The sequence below is a fragment of the Lepus europaeus genome, chromosome 1 (assembly GCF_033115175.1).
Source record: "Lepus europaeus isolate LE1 chromosome 1, mLepTim1.pri, whole genome shotgun sequence".
In the NCBI taxonomy this organism is placed as follows: domain Eukaryota; kingdom Metazoa; phylum Chordata; class Mammalia; order Lagomorpha; family Leporidae; genus Lepus; species Lepus europaeus.
In genome coordinates, this window is record NC_084827.1 from 118,009,089 (window position 1) to 118,035,932 (window position 26,844).

A 26,844-nucleotide genomic window follows, 5' to 3' on the forward strand; every position below is an offset into this window, starting at 1 on the left:
CACACGACTGCCGGTTCTAGTCCCAGCTGCTCCACTTCCAATCCAGCTCTCTGCCAAGTCCTGGGAAAGCAGGAGAAGATGGCCCAAGTCCTTGGACCCCTGCACCCACGTGGGAGGACCCAGAAGAAGCTCCTGGCTCCTGACTTCGGATGAGTGCAGCTCCGGCCACTGTGGCCATTTAGGAGAGAACCAGCAGACAGAAGACCTCTCTCTCTCTCTCCTACCTCTGTCTCTCTGTAATTCTGCCTTTCAATTAAATAAATAAACCTTTTTTAAACAAAAATAGACTGACTCTCAAATTTTAAGGTAATGCAAAACTCAGAATAAGCAAGGCAATCTTTAAGAATGGTTATAAGCTAAAGGAGTTATCAAAGACTTATCTATAAAACTACATTAAGATACTGTGCTATCAGTTTAATGATAACTGATAAAGCAATGGAACAGAATGGGATCCTGAAATGAACTTTATGGCCACCTGGTTTATAATAAGGTTTGATTGGAGTTAGTGGGAGAAAGGATGATTCTTTCAAAAGTTAGTTCAAGAAATTTTATAAAGAAATAGTATTTTACTAAATTAATAATTATTTAATATTCCCTTTACAACAATGGCTTATCAACCTTTCTAGATCAGTCTGTCAATGCATATTCTACAAGTATATAAGAATCTATTATAGAAAAAGTTCTATAGAGTCAAATACATTTGGAAAGCAGTAAATATATGAGCTTAATTTTGCAGGACTTTTTCAGAGCCTTTAATGCACATCAATTAAGTATCCGTAAGTTCAGAAAATGACCCAACTTCAATTCATATCATACATAAAATTGTCACAGTGGATCACATATCTAAATGTCAAAGGCAAAGGAAAAGTTTCCAGCAGAAAATCTAGGAAACAATCTTCATGATTTTGCAGTAGGAAAAGGTTTCTTAAACAGGATAAGGCAGGTAATGTTCCAAAGAAAAGATAGAACAGATTTTACTCTATGTAGTGCATTATATTCTGTATAAATTATACCTCATTAAAAAGGAAAAAAGTAAAAACAAAATAGCATGTCTAACCAAAAACTAACAAATAAGACAAAAATTATATAGATGATTTTTACTCAGATACAATTTGTTCTAGGATTTTTTTTTTTTAAAGCTTTCTGATTTGAGAAAGGCAGATACTACACAAGATAGGAAAAAAAATAAAAGAATCTATTCATTTTATATAATGATTGCCCTTCACAGGGCTCTTATGAGACCTAAAAAAACAACAACAAAAAGCCTGCCTCACTGTGTCTTCCTCTCTCTGCCTTTCAAAAATAAATTATTTTTAAAAGAAAGATAATGAAGGGAGGGAGGGAAGAAGGGAAGAAGTAAGAGAAGGAAGGAAAGAAGGAAGAAAAGCAAACATGGCATACAATCAGAAATGACTACTTTGCAAACAAACAAGCACATCATGTCATGCAGCAGTTAATAAACTCTGCTTTCACTGAAAACTGGTAAAGAAAGGGCAAAAGATCAACATTTATTCTGCTTTTCCTGCATAAGCTGTATTTCAGGTAATTGAATAACTGATAAAGGAAAAGTTCTTCATAGCATTTCAACTAGCAAATGCAGAAAGAACAAAATAATCAGAAAAATCACAACTTTAAATCTCAAGGAAATAATGGATCTGGGCAACTATCAATGACTTTTTTATAAGAAACTATTGGTTGTTACCACTGCTTTATCTATGTATTTTTAAATATTTCTTTATTTACTTGAGAGACAGAAAGAGAGGTCCTCCATCTGCTGGTTCACCCCCAAATAGTGGCAATGGCCAGTGCTGAGCTTAAGCCAGGAGCCAGGAGCTTCCTTTGGATTTCCCACATGGGTTCAGGGGCCCAAGCACTTGGGCCATCCTCCACTGCTTTCCCAGGCCATTAGCAGGGAGCTGGATCAGAGTCAAGCACCCAGGACTTGAACTAGTGCCCAAATGAGATTCCAGCACCACAAGTGGATGCTTGACCCATTGTGCCACAGCGCTGGCCCCTCAATAACTTATTTTTTAAAAAATAATTCTTGGGCTTTTTAACTAACATGTAAAAATGTACACTTATGGGATATATTCATGTGATTTTTTTTTCTTTGACAGATAGAGTTAGACAGTGAGAGAGACAGACAGAGAGAAAGGTCTTCCCTCCGTTGGTTCACCCCCCAAATGGCTGCCACAGCCAGCGCACTGCACTGACCCAAAGCCAGGAGCCAGGTGCTCCTCCTGGTCTCCCATGTGGGTGCAGGGCCCAAGCACTTGGGCCATCCTCCACTGCCTTCCCAGGCCAGAGCAGAGAGCTGGACTGGAAGAGAAGCAACTGGGACTAAAAACTGGCGCCCCAACCAGAACTAGAACCCGGCGCCCATATGGGATACCGGCACCGCAGGCAGAGGATTAACTGTGAGCCAAGGCGCCGGCCCTATCATGTGCTCTTTTGATTCATGTATACCTTGTTTAATGTCCAATAAGGGTTAAGTAAACATAACTCTGCAAAGACCTATCATTTCGTCACGGTGAAAATATTCAAAATCTTTTCTTATGCCTACCTTAACTTTTTAGAAAAATACACATTATTGTTTTCAGTAGTCACTCGAGTGTGCAATACAACACCCATCTAATAATAATTTAGTGCCCATTAAATAACATTTTCCTAAACCTCCCTCCTGCCTATTCTCTCCAGCCTCTGGGAATAATCATTGTATTCTCAACTTCTGTAGTATCAAGCTTTTTCAATGCCAAACGGGTAAGATGATGCTGTACTTGTCTTTCTTTGACTGGCTGATTTCACTTGATAGCAGAACCATCAATTCCTTCCATGTTGATACAAATGACAAGAGTTCATCCTTTTTATGGCTGAATAATATTCTTTTGTGTAAATCTACTAAAATTTCTTCATATAATCATCTGTTGATGAATATTTAAATTATTTCTATTTCTTGGCTATTATAAATGATACGGCAATAAACATGGAAATACAGATGTCTCTTAGACTCATTTCATTTCATTTCCCTTGGGTACATACTTGTTAGTACAATGGCTAGATCATATGGTAGTTTGATTTTTAGTTATTTTGAGGAACCCATTTAACTGTTTTCCACAATGGCTGTACTAATTTATGTTCCTATCAACAGTGTACAGGGGTTCCCTTCTCTCCACATATTTGCTAGCACTTATCTTTTGTCTTTTGGATAACAACAAATTTAACTGCAGTGAGGTGGTATTTTATCATGGTTTTGATTTGCATTTGCTTGATGTTGGGCATTTTTTCTATACTTGTTGGCCTGTCATTAATAACTGATTTATTAATATAATTTAAATTTTTATGTATGAAAATTACACATTTTAATCTATGTATTCCTTTCAAAAATATGTTTAGAGGTGTTATGCGTTTAAAAATTGGATTACCTGGGCTTTTTGCTATTGACTTTTTTTGGTTGCTTATATATTATAGTTATTAACTCCTTGTCAGACATAGAGCTTGCAAATGTTTCTGCTATTTTACCGACTTTCTCTTCACTTCACTGATGCTTTCCTTTGCTGTGCAGATGCTCTCTAGCTGCCTAAAATCTTACTGGTTTATTTCTGCTTTTGTGTCTTGTGCTTCTGGGGTCTTAGCCAGGAAATCCTTGTCCATTCCAAAGTCCTGAAGCAGTTCTATTTTCTTCTACAAGTTTCAGTTTTAAGTCTTACATTTAGGTCTTTAATCTACTATTTTTGTACACAGTAAAAGTGGGTATTTCTTGTCTTGTTCCAGATCTTAAAGAGAACACCTTCAGCTTTTCAACATTTACTATGTTGCTGATGGCTTGTTCTATATATCCTTTATTATGTTGAAGTATGTACCTTATGTACCTAATTTGTTCAGAATTTTTATCATAAAAGAATGTATGGTGTTTTTTTTCTGGATCTATTGAGATGATCATGAATTTTGTCCTTCATTCTGTTCATATGGATTATCATGTTTATTGATTTGCATAATTCTTGCATTCCATTGGTCATGGTGAATAATCATTTTTTTTTAAGATTTTATTTATTTGTTTGAGAGGTAGAATTACAGACAGTGAGAAGTAGAGACAGAGAAAGAGGTCTTCTGTCCGCTGGTTCACTCCCCAAATGGCTGCAACAGCCAGAGCTGCGCCGATCTGGAGCCAGGAGATTCTTCTGGGTCTCCCCCACAGGTTAAGGGGCCCAAGGATCTAAGGCATCTAATACTGTTTTCCCAGGCCAAAGCAGAGAGCTGGATGGGAAGAGGAGCAGCCAGGACTAGAACCAATGCCCATATGGGATGTCGGTGCCACAGGTGGAGGATTAACCACCTGCGCCATGGTGCCGGCCCCAGTGAGTAATCTTTTTTAATGTGTTGTTGGATTCAGTTTGCTAGTATTTTGTTGAAGATTATATACCTATGTTCATCAAGGATACTGGCCTGTAACTTTCTATTTTTTTAAAAAAATGAGTTTAATTTTACAGATTTATTAATTTGAAAGGCAGAGTGAAGAGGGAGAGAGAAAAAGAGAGAAGGGAGGGGACAGAAGGGTGGGGAGGGGAGGAGAGAGGAGAGATTTTCCATGCACTGGTTTAACACAGCAGCTGGGGTTCAGCCAGGCTAAAGCCAAGAAGTTGGAACTCAAACTGGGTTTCCAACATGGGTGGCAGGAGCCCAAAAGTTGGGCCATCCTCCACTGCTTTCCCAGGCTCATAGGCAGGGAGCTAATTGGAAGCAGGGAAACCAGGAGTCGAACTCACACTACAATATGGAATTCTAGTATCACAAATGGTGGCTCTACCCATCATGTCACAATGTTGGCCCATACCACACAGCACACTCGTAGAATGACAAATGCCCTAAACAGCACTTTGGCCTCAGAATCAGCCCATAAGGCATTCAGATCTGGCTAAAAAGCCCATGAGAGAATTTCAGGCATGGAAAGCCAAGACACTGTGGCAAAAAATAACCTACATGAAAGATCTCTGTGAGTGAGATCCTAGTGGAAAGAAGGGGCCATCAAAGAAGGAGGTACCTTTATCATAAGGGAGGAGAGAACTTCCACTTTGATTATGGCCCCATCTAAATAATGTTGGAGTTTGTGGACTCAAAAGGCTTCCATAGCCTTGGCAGCTCATGACAAGAGTCTCGGGTGATCACTGACATCATAAATAAGAGTGTCAATTGTTAAATCAACAACGGGAGTCACTGTGCACTAGCTCCCCATGTAGGACTTCTGTCTTTAGTGTGTTGTACTATGAGAATTAATGGTAAAACAAGTCTTCAAACAGTACTTTATACTTTATGTGTCTGTGCGAGTGCAAATTCTTGAAATCTTTACTCAGTATAGAGTTGATCTTCTGTATATAAAGATAATTAAAAATGAAGCTTAATGAAGAATGGGATCTGAGAGGGAGTAGGAGGTGGGATGGTTTGGGGATAGGAGGGTGAGTATGAGGGGAAGAACTGCTATAATCCAAAAATTATTAAGAAATTTGTATTTATTAAATAAAAGTTTTCTATTAAAAAAAAAAAAAGAGTTGGCCCCTAGCTTTCTTGTTTGGTTTTGTCCTTGTCTGGTTTGTTAATCAGGGTAATGCTCAGCTAGTAGAATGAGTTTGGCAGAAATCACTCCTCTTCTATTTTTATTTTTTAATAATTTAGTAAGAATTAGTGTCAGTCTTTATACATGTTTGGTGGAATTCAGCAGAGAAGCTATCTGGTCCTGAGCTTTTCTTTGAAGGAAAACCTCTTATTACTAATCTAATCTCATTAATTGTTACTGGTCTATTTGGGTATTCTATTTCTTCATGATTCTATCTTGGTAAGGTGTGTATGTCCAGGAATTTGCCTATTTCTTTTAAGTTTTCAAAACTGTTGGTGAATAACTGCTCATAATAATTATCAATATTTTGTATTTTGGTGGTATAAGTTATAATGTCTCTCTTTTCATCTCTGACTTTAAGTCTTCTCTCGTTTTCTTAGAATAGCTAAGAGGTTGTCCATTTAGTTTCTTTTCAAGTAACAATCTGTTTCATTGATTTTCTTGTAAAATATATTGAGTACTTCATTATTTCTGCTCTGAATGATATTATTTCTTTCCTCCTACTAATTTTAGTTTGATTTGTTCTTGTTTTTTAGTATTTTTTTCTTATTTACTCATTTATTTGAAAGTCAAGAGTTACAGAGGAGAGGTAGAGGCAGGGAGACAGAGATGATCTTCTATCCATTGGTTCACTCCCCAAATGGTCACAACAGTTAGCACTGAGCCAAGCTGTAGCCTCCCAGCAAGGAGGCAGGAGCTTCATTTAGATCTCCCATGTGAGTACAGGGGCCCAAGGACTCGGGCCATCTTCTGCTGCTTTCCCAGGCACATTAGCAGGTACCTGGATCAGAAGCAGAGTAGCAGAATCTCCAATGTTGCTGCTGACAGTGGCTTTACTTGCTATACCCACTGAGCTGGCAACTTTTTAGTTCCTTTAGGAGCACTGATGAGTTATTTGACATCTGTTTTTTATGAATATAGGTACTGATTGCTATGTATCTTAGTACTGCTTTTGCTGTATCCCACAGGTATACATTTTTGTTTCAAGAGATTTAGAAAATTTCCTTCATAATTATTTCCTTGATCAATTGTTTGTTCAAGAGTAAGCTGTTTTTCTTACACATATTAATACAGCTTCCAAAGTTTTTGGTTTTGATTTCTATTTCTATTGCATTGGGCTCAGAAAAGATATCAATATGATTTCATTTTTAAAAATTTGAGACTTTTTGTGACCTACCAATGATCTATCCTAGAAAATGTTCCATGTGCTACTGAGAAGAATGTGTATTCTATAGCTGTTGGATAGAATGTTCTAGATATCTGTCAGATCCAATTAATTTAGGGATAAGTTTAGTGTTTATTTGTTGATTTTCTGTTTGAATGATCTACCCACTGCCAAAGGTGGGGTGTTAAAGTCCCCTACTGTTACTGGATTGGAGTCCATCTCCCCTTTTAGGTCTATTAATATCTGCTTTGTTGGGTACACATATTTACAATTACTATTTCCTCTTGCTGAATTAAACACTTTATGTAATTACTTTTCTTGTCTCTTCTCACAGCTTTTAAATAAAACCTATTCTACTCGGTATAATAAACCAATGTAGCAACTCCACTTTCTTCTGGGTTTCATTTACATGGAATATCTTACTCCATTCTTTCATTTCCAATCTGTATGTGTCTTTAGCAGTGAGTTTCTTGTAATTAATACCCACTCGGGTCATATCTCCTATCCACTTGGTAATTTTGTCTTTTAATTGGGAATTTAATCAACTTATTGATAGGTAATTGGTTATTATTGCCATTTTGATACTTCTTTTCCAGTTTTGCTGTATTTCCTTTCTTCTTCCTTGTCTTAAAATTTTCCTTTGAGGGTTAAGTGATTTTTCTTTAGTGGTATGTTTTTATTCCTTATTTTTGTTTTTGGCATATGAATTATAGTTTTGCATTTTGGTTATCAGGAGGCTTATGAAAATATATTTTGATTGTTGGAAGCTATTTTGAAATGACAGCATTAAAAACATTAAAATAAAAAATGAGATAAAATATAATATTCTACATCTGCACTTCTGATGGCTCAGTCTACAACTTTCAGTATTGCCTACCTCTGAACACTAATGTAGCTATTATTTTTAATTATTTTCAGTCTTTAAACCAAAGATATGAATGGCTTACACAGGATATTTACAATGTAAAGCATTTTTAATTTGTCTGCAAAATTACTCTTATTGGTGAGTTTTTTTTTTAAAGATTTATTTATTTATTTGAAAGAGTTACACAGAGAGGCAGAGAAAGAGAGAAAGAAAGAGAAAGAGAGAGAGAGAGAGAGAGATATCTTTCATACGCTGGTTCACTCCCCAATTGGCTGCAATGGCTGGAGCTGTGCTGTTAGGAAGCCAGGAGCCAGGGGCTTCTTCTGAGTCTCCCATGTGGGTGCAGGGACCCTAGGACTTGGGCCATCCTCCGCTGCCTTCCCAGGCCATAGCAGAGAGCTGGATTGGAAGTAGCACAGCCGGGAGTAGAACCAGTGCCCATATGGGATGCTGGCACTGCAGGTGGTGGCCCCACCCACTATGCCACAGTACTGACCCCTCAATGAGTTTTTTACGTTCACCTGCTAGCATTTCATTCTTTCAATCTGAAGAATTCCTTTTAGCATATCTTATAAGTCTGATAGTGATAAAGTCTCTTAGCTTATGTTTTCCTAGGAATGTTTCTCTCTCCTTCATATCTGATGGATAGCTTTTCTGGATAGAGTATTCTGGTTGACAGTTTTATTTTTTCCTTCACTACTGCGAAAGTCACATCCCACTGTCCCCTAACTTGTAAGGTTTCTGCTGAGAAGTCTAGTCAGGCAAGTTGGGCCACTGTTACAGGGTTGTTTCTTTTCTCTCATAGCTTTGAAAAACCTCTTTATCTTTAACCTTGAGAAGACTGATTATAAATATGATTTGAGGTAGAGGTAGACTAGTTGAGTTGAATCTGACTAGTGATATGTACTCTTTCAATGCTGTCCTAAAATTCCCTTAAGCTTCTTCATATGTCTTCATTTTTCATTTTTCCTTCTCTGACTGGTTATTTTCAAACAGCTTGTCTTCAATTTCATTTATTCTTCCTCCTGTTTTTTATACTGATACTTTCCATTGCATTTTTAATTTTACTTATTTCACATTTCAGGTCAAGGAGTTATGTTATTATATTAAATCATTTCTCTGTGTTCTCTTAAAATTCACTGACCTTCCTTAAAACAACGATTTTTAACCTTCATCCAAATATTTGTAAATGTTATCTGGTTGACTTCTGGTACCTTATTTTGTTTCTCAGTTGACGCCATGGTTCCCTAAGAATTCTTTATGCTTGCTGGCACACAATGTCATTGACATATTGAAGGATTAGGTATTTTTTTCCTCCAGTATTTGTAATTTGGTTTTGTGTATGGCTGTCCTTGCAGAAATTCAAAGCAGTTTACTTCATGTGAGCCTGTGGATGCCTATTTCATCACTAGCTGGTATGCTAAGTCAAAATTTACCAAAAGTCTGTTGTTGGTATATTCCTGTGGTTTCAGCCCTAGGGGACACCTCAAGCCCAAATTCATCCTAAATCTGCAGATGGTGCATTGTTCAGAATGAACTGGAAAAGTGTCTTGAAAGGCATACGTCAATCTCTAGAAGCGTTTTCCAGGGACTGGAGTAGGTCTGGCTGCATAGTCTTAAGGCTACCAATGCTGAAAAGCTAGTTTACACCAAGAGCCCACAGCCTGCTGAGATCAGTGCAGCCTGGGGGTTGAATCAAAACCCTCACATAGTGCTATGGGCTATTTGGTGCTGTGGTAGATATACATCCTGAGGTTACAGGTGATGCTGGCTGGGAAATGTCTGAACAACTGGGGCCAACAGAAACTTTGTCCAGACACTGGCCTGAGAATGGGGTTTGTTAGGATCTGTCCAGTGTTAGGTTTTACCAGTCAAGCACTGAGTCCCAAGACATAGTTTTGTGGTTCCTTGCAAGTTTTGCCCAAAGTTGGAGGATGGAAGATAAAGGCAACCCCTTGGCCATTCATGTTGGTACTAAACTGAATCACAATCAAGTCTCATAGTTATTAGAACCTGTGCAGTCTTGGGAGGAAAAGGAGATGGATACCAGGCCTAACCAACAGTGTGGTGATACACACCAAAGTTTCTAAAACTGCCCTGCTTACCAGGGGTTGCAGTGTGAAGGTGTGACATGGGCAATTCTTTCCTTTCTGTTTTCTTCAATGTGTTTTTTCTTATTATGCTAAAACCAGGCACTGAAGTTGCTCACCTGGTTTTTTCATCTGTTCTTAGGGTGACATAATGCATGAACAGTTGTTCAATTGTCTCTGTGGGGGAAGAGGATCATATCAGTATCTTAGTCAGCTGATGCTTAGTCTTCTGGCAGTAACTGATTTTTTGAAACCATTAAGAGAAAAGATGATGGGTGGTGGATCAGGCTAACAATATCTGAACTTACGGGTCAGTGTTAAATTAACAACACTAAACATGGGACATGGGACATTAGGTGCTTTCTGACATGCAAGAGAAAGCAATGAATTACTTTTAGGTGTGTCTGTGAAATATGCATCTAATGAAGCCTCTCTAGCTCCAACTACAAGAAAATATGAGTACAGGAGATAGAAAAATATCACAGTATCACCAGGAAGCAATCAGCAAAACACAATACATAGGAAAATCTACACGACAAATTACTTGGTCTCTTCAACAAACAAATACCATGGGAGGAAAAAGGAAGAGCAGAGAAAGAGGGGAACTGTTTTAAATTGAAAAGAACTTTAATAAACAGGATAACCAAATGTTATAAGGACATCTGTGGATTCTGATTTGAACAAAACAACTGCAGAAAGACATTTTGGAGTCAAGATTACCTTCCTGTATTTTAATTTTGACTTAAAAGTTCCCAATGATTCCTTCTATGAACTTTCTTATAGGGTCTCATTTTTTTGCTTGATTTTTACTACAGATTATATATAGAAACTGTATTTGCCTCAACTAGTAGCTCTATAACACTGTTCCTTTTTCAACACTAGCTTACAGCAATGTTTCCTAAAATATTTCAGCAGGGATTAGAAAAATGTTACACAGCCAAACAAATTTGGGAAATGTTGAAGTACACGTTTTATGTAGGACTTTTCAAAATATTAATATTCTCAAGTGAAATGAATAGAAGAGCATCCAAAACAGCATTTTGGTCACAGTTATCTGCTATTTGAACACTTTTGTACAGGACATCTCATGGGATTAGTGTTATTTAGAACTAATTTTGAAAAATTAACTAAAATGTATTTATGTTTGCCATAGTTAAGTGTAGTTTGATGATCTTAATCTGATGATTTAAAAATGCAACAGAACCACAAACTAAGCTATTTACCACATAAATGGTTTCTTATTTGTGGGGAAAAAAAGTACTGAAATATTTATCTAATAGAAACAATCTATGAAAATGTGAAAAATTGCTAGTACCAAATATTGTACACATACCTGGCAGAATTCACATGTAATTTGAATTTCATAAGTTGAGCAGCTTATCACGTCCTGTTTTTCATGGCAAGGATACTGAAAAATGAAGTGGTTTCACATTGTTAAAAACAGTTTTGAAACACTTTTTGAAACAATAGCAAGTAAAACATTCAAATTATTTTCTGAAATATTACTGTCATCCAAAAATCTAGTCACCATTAACTTTTTTTTTTTTTTAAATAGATTTATTTATTTGAAAGACAGAGCTACAGAGAGAGAGGGAGAGAAACAGAGATCACCCATCTGGTTCACTTCCAAGATGGCCCTAATGACTGGAGCTGGGCCAAACCAAAGCCAAGGAGCCAGGAATGCCAATGGGTTTCCCACATGTGTGGCAGGGGCCCAACTCCTTGGGCCAGCTTTGGTTGCTTTCCCAGGTGCATTTGCAGGGAGCTGGACAGGAAGCAGAGCAGCCAGGACTCAAACTGGTGCTCATACGGATGCCAGTATCACAGTCAGCAGCTTAATCCACTATGCCACAACACCAGCCCCTAAGAATTTTTACGGAGTACTGCTTCTGCAACATAAACACCCATAGAAAAGCCTGAAGCATAGTTACTAATACATCTAATTCCACAAAAGAGGTTTAAGAAAAAAAACATTTAATTCAACCTTTAAGGTTCTGGTTGAAGGACAGTCATTCAACAAGTAAAAATCCTTCTGAAGCCTGATGAGCAAGATGAGTTCTAGTATTTCATAATTTACATTCAGAAAGCTTTTAAATTTTAAAAATATTCTCTGCAGCAGTCAGGTTCTCAGCCTAATTTATCAAAATGTGCTTCTCTCATAATGTAGCTTATCTATATAGGCAGCTCTCACTTCCATAAATTTACAGCTTGCTTATTTAACTTAAAGATAAATCTGCAAACAGCATACTAAAACTACATAGGCCAATAATCTATTTTTAAAAGACTATACCAGGCCTGTGCTCTGGTATAGCAGGTTAGGCCTCCACCTGAAGTGCCATGTGAGTGCCGGTTCGAGTACTGGTTGTTCCACTTCTGATCCAGAAGTGGAGGCAGGACTTGATCTCAGGCACTCTGATATGGAATGTGCGCTTCTCAGTGATGCTTAACCTGCTGAACCACCATACCCACCCCTCAAGAAACATATTAGAAACAAAGATGGAAAGGAACCCTGAAACACTAATAAACAGTACCTTCAGTCAAGAAATCTTCAGTCTAGCCAAGGAGGAGAATATAGAAGTACAATCTCAATTAATGTTGCAAGAATACAGAAATGTAAGTATCATGAGTATTAAGGTGGTGCAAGGACCAATCTGATTGTTCCAGGAAAGCTTCCTGAGGGAGTCAACCTTTGGTATCTATCTTTCTTTTCTACCATTATTACTACAATTGTCCCTCTCCCCAACAAAACAAGTTCCTTACTCTCACAAAGCTTACTTCCTAGCTAATCAATGGAAGTGCCCATTTCCATATATATGATATATATATATCATGCTCATAGAAGACAGGGATACAGTTCCAGGCTCCTGGCTCTAGCGTGCCCTGGACTCAGCTGTTGCAGACATTTGAGGAATTAATCAGTAGGCAAAAGATATCATCATCTGTCTCTGTCTTTGCAATAAAATTTAAAAATACATCAAAAAATTTTTGACACAGATAATTATTTAAAAAGTAGTATATGTAAAGTCCTAGCAGACTGCTTGGCACAATAACATTATAAGGCTATTCTATTCATCCTTATATCTCCAAGTATCTTACTGCTAAGAGCACAAAGTAAATATTGGATTAACTGACAAGGAACTGCAACTGCTAATATTTACTTTCTAAAAAAAAAATTATTTATTTGTTTCAAAGTCAGAGTTACAGAGAGAATGGGGAGGGAGGGAGGGGGAGAGAGAGAAAGAGAGAGAGAGATTGATCTTCCACTTGCTGGTTCACTCCCCAGATGGCTGCAACAGTCAAGTCTGTGCCAGGCTGAAGCAAGGAGTCATGAGCTTTTTCCAGGTCTCCCACATGAGAGGCAGGGTCCCTGGCACTAAGGCCATCCTCCGCTGCTTTTCCCAGGCCATTAGTAGGGAGCTGGATTGGAAGTGGAGCAGCCGGGACTTGAACCAGCACCCAAATGGGATGACAGCATCATAGGCAATGGCTTTATCCACTATGCCACAATGCTGGCCCCAATATTTACTTCTTTTTTTTTTTTTTTTAAAGATTTATTTTATTTATTTGAAAGTCAGATTACACAGAGAAAGGAGAGGGAAAGAGAAACAGAGAGAGAGAGGTCTTCCATCTGCTGGTTCACTCCCCAGTTGGCCACAACGGCCGGAGCTGCACCGATCCAAAGCCAGGAGACAGGAGCTTCTTCCAGGTCTCCCCACGGGCGCAAGGGTCCAAGACGTGGGCCTTCTTCTACTGCTTTCCCAGGCCATAACAGAGAGCCGGATCGGAAACTGAGCAGCTGGGACTTGAACTGGCGCTCACAGGGGATGCAGGTACTGCAGGTGGCAGCTCTACCTACTATACCACAGCACCAGTCCACCATATTTACTTATAGAAATACAAACTCTGCACCTTACCTCACAAAGGCTGTCAGTCATTATGCTCTAAGATTTTAAAAAGAAGGTAATATTAAACATCTCTACCTTTTCCATCAGGAAAAGTGCTATCAGAGGATTTTTATGAAAGAGACGATTAAATGTGTATAACCTGAAGTTCAAATATTATGAAGGATCTCAAACATGATTTTTTCATTTCTTGGCAAACTGTAAATACTTGCATTCCAGTGCTTTACTGCAGGTGATGATGCAGGTGTCTAGTACAGGCCTAAGAGGTCAGAGATCAGCTATATAAGATATCAATTAGGGAACTAAGATTACACTAATATTCTATAAGATGCTGAGATCCTGGTAGGTGAGATGAAAAAAGGAAACTGGCCTTGCAGATTATAAAAACAGAGGAAATGCCATTTGCATAGATAGCAGGAGCACCTCGAGAAACATGGCGATATTTTAGAAGCATAATGTACATTTGACAGCATATTGTTTTCAGAGCTCAAGTTTTCACTCAATCACTATGACAGTTAGTAAACAGGAATAATATCTATATTATATAATTAGTTAAGGTTAAAATGAAGTATTGTATTAAAAATACAGCTCAATAATTTGCTAATGTTAGGAACTCAAATAGCAGCGGCCATTATTCTTTAAAACATAAATAATATGTACTAGAGATGGCTTAGATGATCAAGGAAAATTGATCAAGCTACTGTTCAATCATTACTGATATTTAAGCAGCTTTTGTTTCCCAGAGCAGTACTAATTCAGAAAGACAGTTATTTATCCAAATTTAGGTATTGAAAATATTATAATAACATAATTTCAAATAAAAAGATTTCATAGCTATTACAGATAATAATCATTCTATATTGAATACACATTATTAACATTTTTCTAAGTGATTTATGTATCTCTATATTTGGTCTCTTAAGAGCTCTATGAAGTGTGCTTTATTATTCCCATTTTACTGATGGAGAAACTGTCCATTAACCATTAACCAATACTACCACTAAGCTAAATTGCTGAATTTAATCATTTAAAGTAAAATGAAGATTTACACAAAATGTCCACAAGGAAAGCTAAAGTTAAAGTGCTTTATTGGTGTGTGGGCAAAAAAATCAGAAGACAATCAAAAAATACTGTATGATTCCATTTATCTAAAATTCTAGAAAATAAAAGTTAATGTATAGAAAGTCAACTAGGGGTTGCCTGGGGACAAGAAGCGGAGGAATTGGAGGGAAGGATTCCAAAGCCACCCTAATAAAGGCACTGTGATGTGGGATGCAGACATCCCAAGTAGTATCTTAACTGCTATGCCAAACCCTTGTCACTAGGGAGTATTTTTGATTGGTTATCTAATATTCTATCATATGGAAAAGAGATATTTATTTAAACAGTTCTCTTATTAATAGACTTTTATTATTAATTACTATCTCTGGGACAATCTTCTTGCAGTATCTATAAAAACTGGGACAGGATGAATTTCTAGAAGCGAAACTGCTACATGAAAGTGAAGGCATATTTTGAAGGTTTTGATTTTATATTCCTTGTGACTGGGTCCCCTGACATCTCTGATATTGTTACATGAGGTCTTCTTAAAAAAAAGAAAAAAGTAAACGTGAATTTATCTGAATGAGCTGTTATTTCCTAAGTACCAAATACCCGGAGAGGGCCTTGGGAAGGAGACTGAAGAAATAGTGCCTGAGCTACCTCTTCTTAAAGGAAGAGGAATCTGCCACTCCAGGATAACATTTCAGGAAGAGAAGATACCACCAGTGAGGCACAACTAAGCAGAGTGCACTGAGCGATCCCTAAGATTTCTGAAGGTTGATGCATGGGATATAAGGGAAGAGAGGGAAACAAATTTTGAAGGGGCTTTAATACCAGGGCAAAAAGTTTAGATTCTACTCTCACTCTCCCACCACCCAACCCTCTCTTCCCTCAGCCTCAGGATTATAAACTGTGGTCCTGGGCAAACTGTTAAGCTAAGAAAGTTTCTCATGGTTTTAAAAAATTATTGGTGAGGGTGAAGGGCAAAGAAAAAATCCAACAGAGACCATATGTAGTCCTCACAAATCCTAAAATATTCCTATTTACAATCAGGTTCCATTTATAGAAAAAGTCTGCCAGAGCCTGCTGGAAGAAATTGAAAGATTTTAGGTAAGTGAACTAGATAATCAGAAGAGCATTTTGCAAGATCACTAACACAAGTGTGGAGGATGGATTAAAGAAGGTGATACAATGCATGAAAAAACCCAGTACAAGACCCTGCTAATTCAAGAGAATGATGGTCTGAACTCAAGCAGTATCTCCTCAAAATGAGAGAAAAGCACCAGTTAAGAAGAAAAATGCTCTTAGAATAAAGTCTCAAATCTTTAACATTTTACAGATCCCTGCATGGACTGCTAGCTGCCTCCCACCCCAGTATTACGCTACCTCTTAATCTCTGGCCCCAGGTATATGACAGGCTTTTAATCAGCTCCTTCCCTCGCACAGAATGCTCTCAAATCCTATTCAATCTACCCCTTTTCTCAGTTAACACCACTCACTTCTGATCTTCCATCCACTATTCCCACCCCTTGAAACCCAGCTCTCTCTTTCATTTACTCATTCACTCATTAAACATTACTAAGCCAATGCCAGTAATGAAAAGGAACTGTGCTAGATGTCAAGTACAATGACAAGACACAGTCCCTGTGTTCATGGTCCTTATATTGTCTGGAGAACATGTCTTACCAAATCAGTAAACTTAAACAGCTAGATAAGTCAAGTTAGTTAAAATCATTTAGTATATCAATGTACAAGAAAAAATTTAACAGTGTTATCACCCTTTCATTCTTATTCTTGATTTCAATTTTTTTTACTGTTCAGGGGAGTTCTAAGATGGTTGAATAGATGACCAGCATTTGCCTGTTCCTCCACAGAGAACTGAAGCAACAAATCAATAGCTGCATCTCGGGTAAGCGCCTGAGGAAAAAGACAGGAGCTCAGTAGGGGAATAAAGGGAACACTGCAGGTTAAGGAGGGATTCCAGCATAGAAAAAGAAGCAAAGCCAACCAGCAATGGAGATACAGACTCCAGCTCAATGGCTTGAGGGACTCCCTAGTGCAAGGAAAGCGAGGTATAGGGATCATCCACCGTCCACGTGCCCGGAAATAAATTGGACCTATCCCTGCAGGTGGTCCGATCTCCCGCAGAAGAAGCTCCTGGCCCCTGGCTTCGGACTGGCCCAGCTCCAGCCTTTGCAACCATTTGGGAAATGAACCAGCAGACAGAAGACCTCTCTTTCTGCCTCACTAGCCCTGCCTTTCAAATAAATAAATAAATCTTAAAAACAAACAAACCAACCAACCTGTGGCTTCACGAATCCAATTAGACCTAGCGAGCAATGGTGAATCTAGTATCCTAGCCCATGCAGCACTCTGCACTACTACGGTGCCATCACCCCCAATTCCCTACCCCACTCCCACCCAGAGCATTGCTTACTGGCACTGGGACCTATGCACACCAGGATCTCAGTTATGTTCTCTGTGACCCCAGAGGGTCAACCTCCCCATCACTTCTCAGTACTGTATATGCTTTTGGGATGATGCTCAGGACAGTGCGTGTCTGCTTACAATGAAGGTGCTGCTACAGCGAGGGAGACTATGCTATGCTGTCTAACTGGAACTAACACCATAGTAGTCCACCATGCTAACACCAGAAGATACATCTTCATAATAATAATAAAGTCTTCAATCCAGGAAAGCCATTCCCTAAGAAGCAACATGGGTGGGCTTTTGGCCTAGTGGTTAAGATCCCGTTTGGGATGCCCACATCCCATTCTGAAGTACTTGGTTCAAGTCCTGGCTCTGTTCCTGATATTAGTTTCTGGCTGATACATAACCTGGGAGGCACAAAGTGATGATCCAAGTAGTTAGGCTTTTGTCATCCATATAGAAGACCCTGAATGAATTCTGGTATTGTGGCACAAAGGGTAAAATGGCCACTTGGGATGCCCACATCTCATATTAGAGTGCCTGGTTTGAGTACAGTCTCTGCTTGTGACTCAGCTTCCTGCCAATGTGCCTTGGAGGCAGCAGATGATAGCAGAGGTACCTGGCTTCTTGCTACCCATATGGAACACCTGGTTATTGCAGGCATTTAGACAGAGAACCAGCAGATGGAAGATATCTCTCCCCTCAACCACCACACACACACTCTTTCAAATACATAAATAAATAAATAAATAAATTTGTTTTAAAAAGACACAAAGTGGCTCAAAAGATTTAAAAGATAAGATCCAGGAGGCAGCATTATGGTATAGCACGTTAGGCCTCTACCTGCAATGCTGGCATCCCATATGGGTGCCAGTTTGAGTCCCTGCCTCTTCACTTCTGATCCAGTTCCCTGTTAACGCGCCTGGGAAAGCAGCGGAACATGGCTCAAGTGCTTGGGCAAACTGCATCCACATGGGACACCTGGAGGAAGCTCCTAGCTCCTGGCTTTGGCTTGGCCCAGCTCCAGCTTTTGCTGCCACTTGGGGAGTGAACCAGCGATGATCTCTCTCTCTCTCTCACTGTAACGCTGCCTTTCAAATTTAAAAAAAAAAAAAAAACCACAAACTGTACTACAAACTAAAAACTAAGAGGCAATTATAGTTGCAGAATATATGTCCTTTTCATCAACACATGGGACATTCTCTAGGCTAGACCACATGTTAGGCCACAGAACAAGTCTCATCAGATTCAAAAGAACTGAATTATAATATGTATTTTTCCTGACCACAATGGAGTAAAATCAGAAATCAAACATAAGGAACTCTAAAAATGAGATAAATTCATTAAGAGTGAATAACATGCTTCTGAGTGAACAATGAGTTGTTAAAGAAAACTCATAAGATTAAAAATTCCTTGAAACTAATGAAAATGGAAACAACAAACCCAAATTTATGAGATACAGCAAAAACAGTACTAAGGGGAAAAGTTAACAGCAATAAGCTCTAAGCTTTCACATAAAAACACAACAAAAACAGAAAGAGAACAAACAACCTAACAATACACCCAAGGACCTAGAAAAATAAGAATGGACCACACACAAGAAGAAGTTATACCCGAAGTTGGTAGAAGTAAAGAAATAATCAGAGCAAAATTAAATGAAATAGAAACTAAAAAAACAACAGAAAAAAATTAATAAAATAAAAAGTAGATTTCTTGAAGATAAATTAAATAAATTTGTAGTCAGAGTAAGAAAAAAGAGAATACGTAAGTAAATAAAATTAAGAGTTGAAAAAGGATATCACAACCAATACCAGAGAAATACAAAGGATGATTAGGAACTATTTGGAACAACTGTATGTTAATAAATTGGAAAACCTATAAGAAATGGATGGATAATTTATCAATATATATAACCTACCAAAACTGAGCCATGACACAAAAAATCTGGACAGATCAGTAACAACTAATGAAACTGAGTCAGTATTCAAAAATCTCCCAAAAAGAAAAGCCTAGAATTATATGACTTACTTCACTTTCCAACTGTATCAAACTTTTAATTAATACAAATTCTTCTCAAACTATTAAAAAAAAATCGAAAGGAAGGGAGCCCTTCCAAACTCATTCTACAAAGTCACCATTACCTTGATGCCGAAACCAGACAAGGACTCAACAAGGAAAAGAAACTCTAGAACAAAAAAACCTGACAAACAGATACAAAAAAATTCTCAACAAACTACTAGCAAACTGATTGCAACAACACATCAAAAAGATCATTCTCCCTGACCCTCACCAACTGAGATTTATCCCAGGGATGCAAGGATGATTCAATATATAGAAATCCATAAACATAGTACATCACATCAACCAAATGAAAAATAAAAATCATGTAATCATCCCAACAGATTCACAAAAAGCATTCAATAAAATTCAACACTTACTCATAATAAAAACTTTGAGCAAATCAGTATAGATGGAAAGTACCTCAACATAATAAAGGCTATATATGACAAACCCACAGACAACATCATATTGAATGGGAAAAAACAGAAAGCATTACCTCTAAGATCTAGAACTCAACAAAGATTCTCATTGCTCTTATTCAAAATAGTACTGCAAGTCTTAGCCATATTAGGAATGAGAATGAAATAAAAGGCATATAAATAGGAAAGGACGAAGTCAAACTATCGCTATTGATAGATGACTTGATTCTACTTAAACAGAAAGCAAAAGATCTCAAACTAGCTGCCAAAATTATAAAAGCAATCCCATTTGTGGCTGGCTTTGTGGTGCAGTAGGTTAAGCCACTGTTTGCAATGCCTTATGAGAGTATGGTTCAGGTCTTGGCTGCTCTGCTTCTAAACCAGCTTCCAGCTAATGCACCTGGAAAAGCAGCAGCAGAAGGCACAAGTCCTTGGGCCCCTGCATCCACATGGAGACCTGTATGGAGTTCCTGGCAGCTGGCTTTGGCCTGGCCAAGTCTGGGGTGTAGTAGCCATTTGCTGAGAGAATCAACAGATGGAAGATACCTGTTTCTCTGTCTCTGTTACCCTGCCTTTCAAATAAATAAAGAAATCTTTAAAAAACAAACAAGCAAAAAATCCCAATTATCATGGCCACCAAAAAGCAAAACCAAACAAACAAAAAAAAAAAAACCTTGGAATAAATTTAACTAGATGTAAGAGATCACTACAGGGAAAATTACAAACATTTATGAAAGAAATTGAACCAAACACACAAAAATCAGAAAGGCCTTCCATGTTCACGTATTAGAACATTGTTAAAATGTCCAAATCACTCAGAGTGACTTAGAGATTCAAGGCAAGTCCCATCAGAATACCAACGACATTCTTCATATAAAAGAATCTTAAAAATTCCTAGGAAACACCAAAAAATCTGAACAGTCAAAGCAATCTTAAAAAGAACAAAGCAGGGCAGGCTTTTTATAGTGATTAAGATACAATTTGGGATGCTTGCATCCTCTATCAGAGTGCTTGGGTTTGAGTCTCAGCTCTATCTTGTATTCCAGCTTCCTGCTGATGGACACCCAGGTGTTGCGGGACTTGGGGAATCCTGGCTAAGCTTACTGCAGGTCGTTCCTTCCACGAATGGAAAGAATTCCCAGGTGAAGGCACAGAGATGCACAGGAAACCAGGATTTATTTGGAGCAAAAGTGCAAGCCAAGAACCAACTCATTTATGAATAAAACAGACAAAAAGTAAAAGGTTCCAAACAAAGAAAAACCCTTCTCCAAAGAAAAACTTCCAACAATGAAGAAGTATCCATGAAAGAAAAAAGACATGACAAAGCTAAAAAGCCCACAAAAGAAAAAGCCTTGATTATTTGGCAGGAATGAAGACGGAAACCCCATCAATGAGCTTAGGCCTACCCTTCCGACCCTTCCGACCCTCCCGAAGCATTGGGGGTGATGTCCTGGGTGAAAATTTAATATAAACAGGGCAGTGGGCTGCAGCATTGCCCATTTCTCTATTTTAGGTAATAGTGTTAGTGTCATGGTGTCAGGCGTATGATGAGGATGGGAGTGCCCCCTATGGTAGATTTATTATGACTTAAAGGTCACTGAGGAGCTGGCAAGTTCACAATATTGTGAACTTTTGGTTTCTGCTACCGGGAGAGGGGCAGGGCTTGCTGGTGCATGGGAGCTGGGCCTACATGGTGTACACACAGGGAAGCCTGCCTGTGCACAGCAGGGGAAGAGAGCCTGGATGTACACAGGAGGAGACCCATCACGTGGGCCCAGTCATGTTTGAAAACATGACAGCAGCTGTCAATCAAGGACCTCCCATAAGTGCAATGAGCCATCCAACAATGGTCTGTGGTGTTAATTATGGACCCTCACCATTGCACAGTTCAGGTGTGGCTGTCAAACTCTGCTGGACTTAGTCACTGACAGTTGGGTCAGCTGGCTAGGGGTTGTCAGACCTTCACTCTATCCTTAGCTGGCAAAATTCCAATGTGGCTCCTCCCATTACTTTCCCACAACACTGGGAGACAACAGGTTTTGGTTTCAGTAATTGGGTCCTTGCCACCCATGTGGGAAACCTGGATTGAATCCCAATTCTTGGTTTTGGCCTGGCCCAACTCTGGCTATTGTGGGCATTTGGGGAGTGAACCAGAAATCTCTTGTATTTCTGTCTCTCAAATAAAAACAAGAAAATATCCAACCCAATGAAATGTTAAAAACAAAAGCAAAAACCTGGCGGCATCATGGCACCAGACAGCAAAACATACCACAGAGCTATTGTAACTAAAACAGCAGGATACTGGCATAACAACAGACAAATGGGTCAATGGAACAGGACAGACAACTCCAAAGTGAATCCTTATATCTACAGCCAATGTCTTTGACAAAGGGGCTAAAAACTTATTCTGGAGAAGAGACAATCTCTTCATGCTGGAAAAACTACATAGCCATATGTAAAAGGCTGAAATAAGGCCCTCCCACACCCGCACCTCTCCCTCTATACAAAAACCAACTCAAAATGGATCAAAGATCTAAATGTAAGATCTGATACTATGAAAATAACCAGAAGAAAACATAGTGGAAAACACATCAAGACACTGGCATAGGCAACAACTTTTTGGGTTAGAACCCAAAAGCAAAGGAAAAATGGCAAAAATAGATAAACGGAATTATATCAACTAAGATGCTTCTACACAGCAAAAGAAACATTCAAAAGAATAAAGACTCTACAAACAAGATGGGAGTAAATATTTGCAAATTATTCATTTGTCAAAGGATTAATATCCAGAATAACTAAGGAACTGAAAAATTCAACAACAAAATAGCAACCAATCCAATCAAGAAATGGGCAAAGAACGTGAATAGAACTTTCTAAGAAAAAGAAATATAAAAGGCCAACCAATACATGAAAAAATGTCAAGGAAATGCAAATCAAAACCACAATGAGGTATCATTTCACTCCAATCAGAATGGCTATTAACAAAAGGGCAACAAAAACAAATGCTGGCAAGGATGTAGACAAAGGAAACCTTTACACAATATTGGTAGGAAAGCAAATTAGTACATCCATTTAGAGAACAGTATGGAGGCTCCTCAAAAAACCTAAGAACAGATCTACCATATGACCCAGCATTCCCTTTTCTGGGTATATATCCTAAGGAAATGAAAGAAACGTATCAAAGAGATATGAACTCCTAGTTCACTGCAACATTTCTCAAAAAACCCAAGATACACAATCAACCTAGATGTCTATTCATAGATGACTGGATGAAGAAAATGTACATGTACACAATGGAATAATATTCTGCCATAAAAAAGAATGAAATGCTGATAATTGCAGCAAAATAGATGAAACTGGTGATCATTATAGTAAGTAAAAGCTAGACAAAGAATGACAAATACTGCCCATGTTCTCACTTATTTGTGTGTGACATACATCATCTAAATTTAAAATGGTGATTACTAGAGGCCTTGAAGGGTGCAGGACAGGAATGGGGAAGGCTGGGTAATGGGCACCAAATTGGTCAGGTGACGGTAAGGGGCCCTGGTGTTTTGTAGTACAGTGGAGTAACTTCAGCTCATGATGATGTATTATATTTGGCACAAAGAACTGGAACACAGGACCTGGCAGGTTCCAAACACAAGGAGAAGATAAGGCAATATAAAGGCTGGTTTCTTGGTTTAGTTGGTCTATGTTGTATCTATGGATTTAAATGTACTGGTACAAAAATGTGCAGGTATTACATGTTAATCTAAAATTTAAATAGATAAAAGTTTAACTTTTACACATGTAAACCTTTTCCAATTTTTAAGAAAAATTAGAATAATTGTGCATGCATACATAGTTTCTCTTTTGATTTGGATCTTCAGGTACAACAGCAAAGGCCAATTCGCTTGTGCATTTAAAAAAAAATATTTATTTATTTATTTGAAAGGCAGAATTCAGAGAGAGAGAGAGAGAGAGAGAGAGAGAGAAATAGAGAGCGATCTTCTATCTGCTGGTTCACTCCCTAAATGGTCACAATGGCTGGAGCTGGGCAGATCTGAAGCCAGGAGTTTCCTTTGGGTCCTCCACATGGGTGCAGGAGCCCAAGCACTTAGGCCATCTTCTACTGATTTCCCAGTCGCATTAGAAGGGGGCTGGACTAGAAACAATAGTCAGGACTTGAACCAGTACCCATAAGGGACGCCACAGCAGAGCCCAAACTGCTTGCGCATCTTGATATAGCTAATGAAGTCTGCAATAAGAACACCGTGTTTTCATAGATTTTAATGCCAGACCACATTAAATTGACATTTTCCTTCCAATTTTAGAAGGTATATCCTCAAACTATAAATGGTTTGAGACCAAAAACCATTGTACTTTCCATTTCTAACATTACCACAATATGGTCAGAACATAAATGTTTTAGGTAACTATATAACATTCAATTAATGTCTCTGATCAGCATGAGATGATCGTGGTAATAAACTTAGTTGATATAATTCAATTAGAAAGAAAATAAATCTGACATTTTGGTTAGCTTGGCAGTCTTGGACTGGGAAAACGTTTTGCTCAAAATATTTTTGAAATCTGGAAAATACCTCACAGATTAACTCCTGTAGCTATTCCTATAAAATCCTAAGAGAATTAGGACAATTATGTGGGAATCCTTTGTTCAAGAAGGATTTAGTTTAGAAACCTCTAAGTTAAACCAAATTAAACACTTTAACCTAAGAGTTCAGTGTGCTTTTATATGCTGATATGCATTCTACCTCCAAAAGGACATTTACACATTTGCTGGCTGTCAGCAGCTGAGAATTACAGTCTGGAAACATCTAGTGAATTCAGAAATGTTTCAGTCACAAAACACAAAGAATATTTTATATTAAAAGCTATTGTAAAATCTCTTACCTTTCTAGCTGGCGGGCCATGAGCTTTATTCACTCTGCTGCCAGGAATCGCTCAGCTCTTATCAAGTAAGCAGTGCTTTTCAGGTTTCCATCTAGTATTCCTAAGGAAAACGATAAGCAGAGAGAGGGAACTCATCACCCTGCAGGATATAAAGAAATTGCCTCATACAGTTTCCACAAGGAAATTTTTTAAATGCTTCCTTTATTTTTAAAATGCATGTGAATTTTGCTTTCATTCTACTTTAAAAAATTTTTTTTATTTATTTATTGAAAGAGACACAAAGAGAATTATGAAAGCTAACAAGTGCTCCTATCTGCTGGTTTACTCTTCAAATGCCTGCAATGGCTGCTACTAGGCTACTAGGCTGGCCTGAAGATGGCAGTCGGAGCCTAATTACTTGAGCCATCACCGCTGCTTCCCAAGGTCGATATAAGCATAAAAGCTGGAATCAGGAGCTGAAGTCAGGTATTGGATCCAGGTACATTCTAACTGGAATCATGAGTGACAGAACTGTCCTTCATTCTGGTTTTGTTTTGTTTAAGATTTATTTATTTGAAAGTTGGAGAGACTGAGCTTCCACCTTCTGATTCACTCCCCAGATGGCCTCAATGACCAAAACTGAGCCAGGCTGAAGCCAGGAGCTTCTTCTGGTTCTCTCATGTGAGTGCAGTGGCCCAAGTACTTGGCCTATCTTCTGCTGCATCCCAGGCACATTAGCAGAGAGCTGGATCAGAAGTGGAACAGCTGGGATTTGAACTAGCGCCCATATGGAATGCTGGTGTCATGGCTTTACCTGCTCTGCCACCATGTAGGGACCCCTCATTCTGTATTTTGTTGTTGTTGTTGTTTTTATTTGACAGGTAGAGTTATAGACAGTGAGAGAGAGAGACAGAGAGAGAGGTCTTCCTTCCGTTGGTTCACTCCCCAAATGTCCACCACGGCCGGCACTGCGTCGATCCGAAGCCAGGAGCCAGGAGCTTTCTCCTGGTCTCCCATGCGGGTGCAGGGGCCCAAGCACTTGGGCCATCCTCCACTGCACTCCCGGGCCACAGCAGAGAGCTGGACTGGAAGAGGAGAAACCGGGACTAGAACCCAGTGCCCATTTGGGATGCCAGCGCCACAGGCACAGGATTAACCAAGTGAGCCACGGCACCGGCCCCTCTGTATTTTTTAAATATAAAAATAAAGGTTGGGATACAGCTGCTCCACCACCTTCAACACCCTTTGTAGTTTTAAAATAACATGTTTTAGGGGCTGGCGCTGTGGCACAGTAGGTTAATCCTCCACCTGTGGCACCAGCATCCCAACATGAGTGCCATTTCTAGTCCTGGCTGCTCCTCTTCCAATCCAGCTCTCTGCTGTGGCCTGGGAAAGCAGTGGAAGATGGCCCAAGTGCTTGGGCCCCTGCAGCTGTATGGGAGACCCATGGGAAGCTCTTGGTTCCTGGCTTTGGATCGGTGCAGCTCCGGCCATTGCAGCCAATTAGGGAGTGAACCAGTGGATGGAAGACCTCTCTGTCTACCTCTCACTGCCTGTAACTCTACCTCTCAAATAAGTAAAACAAAATCTTAAAAACAAAACATGTTTTAGCCACATCTGCTGATCAGACAGCAAGAACAGAGGGAAGATGAGCAAATAGCCTCCCTTTGAGGACACTTCAGAAATCTCACTTTTCATTTCAGAGGCCAGAGCTTAGTCACATGTCCAAGGCTAACAGGGAGGCTGGAAAATAAATTCTTCATTTTACCCCAGGCTTAACTATGAACTGCAGTGTCCAATGATAAGAAAAAAGAGAGAAAGAATATTGATGGAGAATTAATTATCTCTATCATCATACTCATTTCATTCTAAAGAATAAAAGGCTGGATTCCTCATAGACATGCCTTGGCTGTATACTGAAGGGAGCTTTCAAAAGCAGATCTTGCCAATCATGGGGAGCAAGACCAATCTTGCTCTAAACATGCAATGCCAGTCTGTAGATGATGAAGAAAGGAAAAAAATCTAAAAATGAGAATGACAATGAGAGCAAAGAAACAGCCTAAATCACTGTTTGGGAGGATAAACTCACACAGTCCACAAAACTCAGAACTGATTATATAGAGCCATTATCATTATATAAGTAATGGAGTGCTCAAGGTGAGTCTGAAGAACTGAAAACCTCGGTTACACACTGCATTAGCAAAGGCAATGATACTGGGAGCATGATGTTCAAAGGCAAAGCAGACTGCTTTGCCATTATCTCAGGGCTGAGCTCTCACTATCAAGCCACGTATGAACTTAAGTTCCCTACTGCACAGACTGTCAGAAAGAAGGGTTCGTTATACTTTGCCTTCAATAAGGTTGGCTGAAACATCTTTAATATGTTTA

At 38.8% G+C, this 26,844-nt stretch overlaps 1 protein-coding gene across 4 annotated transcripts in view; it reads right to left on the reverse strand.

Annotated features, from left to right (window-relative positions):
• The window catches only part of ATF2 (activating transcription factor 2), a 112,150-nt gene that overhangs the window by 72,197 nt on the left and 13,109 nt on the right, over positions 1–26,844 (reverse strand). For 3 of the 4 annotated variants that reach the window (XM_062188121.1, XM_062188130.1, XM_062188141.1), the window contains one exon: positions 11,062–11,136. In XM_062188121.1, coding sequence (XP_062044105.1) covers positions 11,062–11,093 — 32 coding nt within the window. In that variant the 5' untranslated portion in view covers positions 11,094–11,136. Of the gene's footprint in view, positions 1–11,061; positions 11,137–24,477; positions 24,578–26,844 lie in introns of those variants that run through there. The other variant, XM_062188112.1, reaches the window with a different exon arrangement.